General features: G+C 36.1%; 1 protein-coding gene across 1 annotated transcript in view; it reads right to left on the bottom strand.

Moving 5' to 3' along the window:
* Nucleotides 1–88: 88 nt before the first annotated feature.
* The window catches only part of LOC138322612 (cytosolic iron-sulfur assembly component 3-like), a 31,281-nt gene continuing 21,718 nt past the window's right edge, over nt 89–9,651 (bottom strand). Inside the window, exons 8-10 of the mRNA XM_069266587.1 lie at nt 7,757–7,792; nt 3,068–3,205; nt 89–2,604 (exon numbers count right to left, since the gene is read on the bottom strand). Coding sequence (XP_069122688.1) covers nt 2,202–2,604; nt 3,068–3,205; nt 7,757–7,792 — 577 coding nt within the window. The 3' untranslated portion in view covers nt 89–2,201. The remainder of the gene's footprint in view (nt 2,605–3,067; nt 3,206–7,756; nt 7,793–9,651) is intronic.

Below are 9,651 nucleotides of genomic sequence, written 5' to 3'. Positions count from 1 at the left end.
GTATTGAAATATTTCCATTGATTTTGGAATTTTTGTCAGATGAAGCTTTGAAACTCACATCAGACTAAACAAATGACATAACACCAAATTAAGAAACCCTGATTATAATGTTTGTATAAAACTTTAATGGACAGTGTAACACAAATGATTTTATAGTAACAAATACCTGTATTTAACCATATCAAATTCAAACCAAATGTTTGAGCTTTACATGTGCAGTCATCTGAACCTCTTAATCTTACTACTTACAAGTTTATTATTATTGAATCACTGAACATATATAATATAATAAATATTGTTTACTGGATCTGACTCCTACAATTTGTAGAAAGACTTCAATCTGTAGCTTTATATCCTTCATAAATCTTTGTACAAAAATCACCTAGAATGTTCAATCATTATTTCAAGTTGCTAATTAAGGAATGAACAAAGATGAGATACACTATATCACAACTCTTTTTTTTAAAGCTTTAACAAAGGTATCTACTGATAACAAACAGTAATAGTCAAGTACACCCTCAAGTGGCATCCTTCTGGAAGCAGAATTTCTTTAAAGAACAGTAGGATACTGGCGAAATAATAAGAAAAGTAGAATGTAAACAAAAATGGCGGACTATGAAAATGTTTTCACAAAATGGGGGAGTAACAGTTAACAGGGTTCTTCTTTATTTCTAATATTGTTTAATATTGAAGAAAATATACGGATAAAGTTATCCAGAACCCACACCCTAGGACACCATATCATCACCATGTTATAGTGAGAGCGTTGACTATATTCTCCCCCCTGTGGAATGATGTCTACAGAACCCACACCCTAGGACACCATATCACCATGTTATAGTGAGAGTGTTGACTATTTTCTCCACCCTGTGGTATGAAGTCTACAGAACCCACACCCTAGGACACCATATCATCACCATGGTATAGTGAGAGTGTTGACTATTTTCTCCACCCTGTGGTATGATGTCTACAGAACCCACATCCTAGGACACCATATCATCACCATGTTATAGTGAAAGCGTTGACTATTTTCTCCACCCTGTGGTATGATGTCTACAGAATCCACATCCTAGGACACCATATCATCACCATGTTATAGTGAGAGCGTTGACTATTTTCTCCACCCTGTGGTATGATGTCTACAGAACCCACACCCTAGGACACCATATCATCACCATGTTATAGTGAGAGCGTTGACTATTTTCTCCACCCTGTGGTATGATGTCTACAGAACCCACACCCTAGGACACCATATCATCACCATGTTATAGTGAGAGTGTTGACTATTTTCTCCACCCTATAGTATGTCTACCGAACCCATCCCCGTAGGACACCATATCATCACGATGTTACATTGATAGCGTTGACTATTTTCTCCACCATGTGGTATGATGTCTACAGAACCCACACTCTAGGACACCATATCATCACCATGTTATAGTGACGGTGTTGACTAATTTCTCCACCCTATAGTATGATGTCTACAGAACCCACACCCTAGGACACCATATCATCACGATGTTACATTGAGAGCGTTGACTATTTTCTCCACCATGTGGTTTGTTGTTTACAGAACCCACACTCTAGGACACCATATCATCACCATGTTACAGTGAGAGCGTTGACTATTTTCTCCACCCTGTGGTATGATGTCTACAGAACCCACACCCTAGGACACCATATCATCACCATGTTACATTGAGAGCGTTGACTATATTCTCCACCCTGTGGTATGATGTCTACAGAACCCACACTCTAGGACACCATATCATCACCATGTTATAGTGACGGTGTTGACTAATTTCTCCACCCTATAGTATGATGTCTACAGCACCCACACCCTAGGACACCATATCATCACGATGTTACAGTGAGAGCATTGACTATTTTCTCCACCCTGTGGTATGATGTCTACAGAACCCACACTCTAGGACACCATATCATCACCATGTTACAGTGAGAGCATTGACTATTTTCTCCACCCTGTGGTATGATGTCTACAGCACCCACACCCTAGGACACCATATCATCACGATGTTACAGTGAGAGCATTGACTATTTTCTCCACCCTGTGGTATGATGTCTACAGAACCCACACCCTAGGACACCATATCATCACCATGTTATAGTGAGAGTGTTGACTATTTTCTCCACCCTGTGGTATGATGTCTACAGAACCCACACCCTAGGACACCACATCATCACCATGTTATAGTGAGAGCGTTGGCTATTTTCTCCACCCCATGATATGATGTATGTAGCATTTGTTTGGCTTTATCTGAGTCTGCCCCACCAAGCCAGTTTGTATATAATTGTTCCATTCCCGGTACACAGTCGGGTGTCAGCGTTGATATGGAGTTGTATAGTTCTGTGACGCGCTGTAGCCTCTCTTTCATCGTCTCCTCTCCGTCATCAGGTTTGAGTTGGCCACCGCCATTATTACATCCTGTTGGACATGCCATGATCTCCACAAAATGATATGGACATTTTCCTCTCTTCACTTTCTGTACAATGTTCTGGATGTTTCTAAATCCGTAGGCTAGTGCCATTTTCAGGGGAGGACAACCCTCTATTTCAACAGTCACTTCCTGGAAGTCTTGATTCCTGACAGGTGAACAAAACAAATTTTTTTTAAATTTGAAATGAGAAAGTTATTTCATATGTTTGATTAACAGATCCCTACATTAAATTTGGTTTGTTTGATGAACATCCTAATAAAAGCCCGAGTCTTTTAAGGATGTGGTAGGTTAAAGACTGAGGTAGAAGAAAGCCACAGTAAAACTAAAGACCTGTCATCAGTACCTAACCTGGCAGCTGACCCATATGAATTTACAACTCATCAACTTAAAGCTGTAAATGGGTTTCAATATAAGTATAATGATATTTTCACGAGACTTTGTTGTGGTTTAAATCTAATTCACAACATGAAAAATAAAATTATTCATGAAAATAACGAGCTATACAGTATTATCTAAAGGTTTAAACAAATAACTGACAATTAAATGTCTAAGATACGTTTAAATCATCAACAGACAACGATTATGATAACCACTAGGACCATACTTACCGGAGAGTTTTATACTGGAGCTGACCACAGTTCTGTCCAAAGATCTGAGTAACACTATACTTCATTATATGCTCCAAGTATCCCCCCGAACCTCCTCCGTCATGACTGACCAGGTCAGGGGGCAGCATCCCTGGTACACTAATTAAAACAAAATACACATGGTCAGAGTTCTGTGATCCTCAAGGGATTATCTCTGTGTCATTTTGAGGTTAAATTCCTCACCTGGACATCATACTGTAAATTTATCATATTTTAGCAGTAGTCTTGTTTCTGCGTCATTCGAGCCTGAAAGGATTGTGCTAATTGGATTTTTTGTATGTTGTGAATTTATAGCTACGATAGCGTGAATTCATCCTGATACCTTTTTTACTAAAATTTGATAACTCCAAAACACTGGTATTAAGTATGTTTACAGTTAATAATAGACAGAGCTTTAATCTTCCTGGGTATTATACTTACATCGTATTCAAGTACATACTCTCCTTAGTTATTATACTTACATTGTATCTAAGTCCATACTCTCATCAGTTATTATACTTACATTGTACCTAAGTCCATACTCTCATCAGTTATTATACTTACATTGTACCTAAGTCCATACTCTCATCAGGTATTATACTTACATTGTATCTAAGTCCATACTCTCATCAGGTATTATACTTACATTGTATCTAAGTCCATACTCTCCTTGGTTATTATACTTACATTGTACCTAAGTCCATACTCTCATCAGGTATTATACTTACATTGTACCTAAGTCCATACTCTCATCAGGTATTATACTTACATTGTACCTAAGTCCATACTCTCATCAGGTATTATACTTACATTGTATCTAAGTCCACACTCTCCTTGGTTATTATACTTACATTGTATCTAAGTCCATACTCTCATCAGTTATTATACTTACATTGTACCTAAGTCCATACTCTCATCAGTTATTATACTTACATTGTACCTAAGTCCACACTCTCCTTGGTTATTATACTTACATTGTATCTAAGTCCATACTCTCATCAGGTATTATACTTACATTGTATCTAAGTCCATACTCTCATCAGTTATTATACTTACATTGTACCTAAGTCCATACTCTCATCAGTTATCATACTTACATTGTACCTAAGTCCACACTCTCCTTGGTTATTATACTTACATTGTATCTAAGTCAATACTCTCATCAGGTATTATACTTACATTGTATCTAAGTCCATACTCTCATCAGGTAATATACTTACATTGTACCTAAGTCCATACTCTCATCAGGTATTATACTTACATTGTATCTAAGTCCATACTCTCATCAGGTATTATACTTACATTGTATCTAAGTCCACACTCTCATCAGGTATTATACTTACATTGTACCTAAGTCCATACTCTCATCAGGTATTATACTTACATTGTACCTAAGTCCACACTCTCCTTGGTTATTATACTTACATTGTACCTAAGTCCATACTCTCATCAGGTATTATACTTACATTGTATCTAAGTCCATACTCTCATCAGTTATTATACTTACATTGTATCTAAGTCCATACTCTCATCAGGTATTATACTTACATTGTACCTAAGTCCATACTCTCATCAGGTATTATACTTACATTGTATTTAAGTCCACACTCTCCTTGGTTATTATACTTACATTGTACGTAAGTCCATACTCTCATCAGGTATTATACTTACATTGTATCTAAGTCCACACTCTCCTTGGTTATTATACTTACATTGTACCTAAGTCCATACTCTCATCAGGTATTATACTTACATTGTACCTAAGTCCATACTCTCATCAGGTATTATACTTACATTGTATCTAAGTCCATACTCTCATCAGGTATTATACTTACATTGTACCTAAGTACATACTCTCATCAGGTATTATACTTACATTGTATCTAAGTCCATACTCTCATCAGGTATTATACTTACATTGTACCTAAGTCCATACTCTCATCAGGTATTATACTTACATTGTATCTAAGTCCATACTCTCATCAGGTATTATACTTACATTGTATCTAAGTCCATACTCTCATCAGGTATTATACTTACATTGTACCTAAGTCCATACTCTCATCAGGTATTATACTTACATTGTATCTAAGTCCATACTCTCATCAGGTATTATACTTACATTGTACCTAAGTCCATACTCTCATCAGGTATTATACTTACATTGTATCTAAGTCCATACTCTCATCAGTTATTATACTTACATTGTACCTAAGTCCATACTCTCATCAGTTATTATACTTACATTGTACCTAAGTCCATACTCTCATCAGGTATTATACTTACATTGTATCTAAGTCCATACTCTCATCAGGTATTATACTTACATTGTACCTAAGTCCATACTCTCATCAGGTATTATACTTACATTGTATCTAAGTACATACTCTCATCAGTTATTATACTTACATTGTACCTAAGTCCATACTCTCATCAGGTATTATACTTACATTGTACCTAAGTCCATACTCTCATCAGTTATTATACTTACATTGTACCTAAGTCCATACTCTCATCAGGTATTATACTTACATTGTACCTAAGTCCATACTCTCATCAGGTATTATACTTACATTGTACCTAAGTCCATACTCTCATCAGGTATTATACTTACATTGTACCTAAGTCCATACTCTCATCAGTTATTATACTTACATTGTACCTAAGTCCATACTCTCATCAGGTATTATACTTACATTGTATCTAAGTCCATACTCTCATCAGGTATTATACTTACATTGTACCTAAGTCCATACTCTCATCAGGTATTATACTTACATTGTACCTAAGTCCATACTCTCATCAGGTATTATACTTACATTGTATCTAAGTCCACACTCTCCTTGGTTATTATACTTACATTGTACCTAAGTCCATACTCTCATCAGGTATTATACTTACATTGTACCTAAGTCCACACTCTCCTTGGTTATTATACTTACATTGTACCTAAGTCCATACTCTCATCAGGTATTATACTTACATTGTACCTAAGTCCATACTCTCATCAGGTTATTATACTTACATTGTACCTAAGTCCATACTCTCATCAGGTATTATACTTACATTGTACCTAAGTCCATACTCTCATCAGGTATTATACTTACATTGTACCTAAGTCCATACTCTCATCAGGTATTATACTTACATTGTACCTAAGTCCATACTCTCATCAGTTATTATACTTACATTGTACCTAAGTCCATACTCTCATCAGTTATTATACTTACATTGTACCTAAGTCCATACTCTCATCAGGTATTATACTTACATTGTATCTAAGTCCATACTCTCATCAGGTATTATACTTACATTGTACCTAAGTCCATACTCTCATCAGTTATTATACTTACATTGTACCTAAGTCCATACTCTCATCAGGTATTATACTTACATTGTACCTAAGTCCATACTCTCATCAGGTATTATACTTACATTGTATCTAAGTCCATACTCTCATCAGGTATTATACTTACATTGTATCTAAGTCCATACTCTCATCAGGTATTATACTTACATTGTATCTAAGTCCATACTCTCATCAGGTATTATACTTACATTGTATCTAAGTCCATACTCTCATCAGGTAATATACTTACATTGTATCTAAGTCCATACTCTCATCAGGTAATATACTTACATTGTATCTAAGTCCATACTCTCATCAGGTAATATACTTACATTGTATCTAAGTCCATACTCTCATCAGGTATTATACTTACATTGTACTAAGTCCATACTCTCATCAGGTATTATACTTACATTGTACCTAAGTCCATACTCTCATCAGGTATTATACTTACATTGTATCTAAGTCCATACTCTCATCAGGTATTATACTTACATTGTATCTAAGTCCATACTCTCATCAGGTATTATACTTACATTGTATCTAAGTCCATACTCTCATCAGGTATTATACTTACATTGTATCTAAGTCCATACTCTCATCAGGTATTATACTTACATTGTATCTAAGTCCATACTCTCATCAGGTATTATACTTACATTGTATCTAAGTCCATACTCTCATCAGGTATTATACTTACATTGTATCTAAGTCCATACTCTCATCAGGTATTATACTTACATTGTATCTAAGTCCATACTCTCATCAGGTATTATACTTACATTGTACATTGTATCTAAGTCCATACTCTCATCAGGTATTATACTTACATTGTACCTAAGTCCATACTCTCATCAGGTATTATACTTACATTGTACCTAAGTCCATACTCTCATCAGGTATTATACTTACATTGTACCTAAGTCCATACTCTCATCAGGTATTATACTTACATTGTACCTAAGTCCATACTCTCATCAGGTATTATACTTACATTGTATCTAAGTCCATACTCTCATCAGGTATTATACTTACATTGTACCTAAGTCCATACTCTCATCAGGTATTATACTTACATTGTATCTAAGTCCATACTCTCATCAGGTATTATACTTACATTGTACCTAAGTCCATACTCTCATCAGGTATTATACTTACATTGTACCTAAGTCCATACTCTCATCAGGTATTATACTTACATTGTACCTAAGTCCATACTCTCATCAGGTATTATACTTACATTGTACCTAAGTCCATACTCTCATCAGGTATTATACTTACATTGTACCTAAGTCCATACTCTCATCAGGTAATATACTTACATTGTATCTAAGTCCATACTCTCATCAGGTAATATACTTACATTGTATCTAAGTCCATACTCTCATCAGGTTAATATACTTACATCATTATCTAAGTCCATACTTTCAAATACAAACAGAATACGTTCAATAAATTGTATTCATAATTATCCACTCACCTACTATACATAAAACCTTTCACCATGTACAGTTCAATATAAACTTTGCACAAATAAACCATAGGATCTATTTATATGTCTGAACCTGTTCACCATGTGCCACAGTGTTGCACCAAATAGCATCTATTTGATGTTAATGTACAGATGAAGGTAACTGGACAGAGATTTAAACATTATATATTGTTATACCCCTATAAAATAGTTACACAACTGTATAGCTTTACACTTCTGAGAGGCTGATCAACCATCTATAATTCTAGATTGATTTGCTACATCAACAGCAACAGTAGCTATATGGTGAAGGACTTTCTACAAAATAACAACAGAGTGCTAGGCAATTATCATGGGTCAGTTAATTATCATATTTGGCTTCGCCTAAATGACCTTGACTAAAAAGCCAAACCAAAGTCAAGCATACCTGTGTAATAACACCGTAAAAAACCGTCCAAATCCCTTGTACAAGTATACCTACCTGTAGTAATAACACAGTCCACATCCCTTGTACTGTATACCTACCTGTAGTAATAACACAGTCCACATCCCTTGTACTGTATACCTACCTGTAGTAATAACACAGTCCACATCCCTTGTACTGTATACCTACCTGTAGTAATAACACAGTCCACATCCCTTGTACTGTATATCCTACCTGTAGTAATAACACAGTCCACATCCCTTGTACTGTATACCTACCTGTAGTAATAACACAGTCCACATCCCTTGTACTGTATACCTACCTGTAGTAATAACACAGTCCACATCCCTTGTACTGTATACCTACCTGTAGTAATAACACAGTCCACATCCCTTGTACTGTATACCTACCTGTAGTAATAACACAGTCCACATCCCTTGTACTGTATACCTACCTGTAGTAATAACACAGTCCACATCCCTTGTACTGTATACCTACCTGTAGTAATAACACAGTCCACATCCCTTGTACTGTATACCTACCTGTAGTAATAACACAGTCCACATCCCTTGTACTGTATACCTACCTGTAGTAATAACACAGTCCACATCCCTTGTACTGTATACCTACCTGTAGTAATAACACAGTCCACATCCCTTGTACTGTATACCTACCTGTAGTAATAACACAGTCCACATCCCTTGTACTGTATACCTACCTGTAGTAATAACACAGTCCACATCCCTTGTACTGTATATCTACCTGTAGTAATAACACAGTCCACATCCCTTGTACTGTATACCTACCTGTAGTAATAACACAGTCCACATCCCTTGTACTGTATACCTACCTGTAGTAATAACACAGTCCACATCCCTTGTACTGTATACCTACCTGTAGTAATAACACAGTCCACATCCCTTGTACTGTATATCCTACCTGTAGTAATAACACAGTCCACATCCCTTGTACTGTATACCTACCTGTAGTAATAACACAGTCCACATCCCTTGTACTGTATACCTACCTGTAGTAATAACACAGTCCACATCCCTTGTACTGTATACCTACCTGTAGTAATAACACAGTCCACATCCCTTGTACTGTATACCTACCTGTAGTAATAACACAGTCCACATCCCTTGTACTGTATACCTACCTGTAGTAATAACACAGTCCACATCCCTTGTACTGTATACCTACCTGTAGTAATAACACAGTCCACATCCCTTGTACTGTATACCTACCTGTAGTAATAACACAGTCCACATCCCTTGTACTGTATACCTACCTGTAGTAATAACACAGTCCACATCCCTTGT

Source organism: Argopecten irradians, chromosome 5, assembly GCF_041381155.1.
Source record: "Argopecten irradians isolate NY chromosome 5, Ai_NY, whole genome shotgun sequence".
In the NCBI taxonomy this organism is placed as follows: Eukaryota; Metazoa; Mollusca; class Bivalvia; order Pectinida; family Pectinidae; genus Argopecten; species Argopecten irradians.
This window is presented reverse-complemented; position numbering and strand designations above follow the sequence as displayed.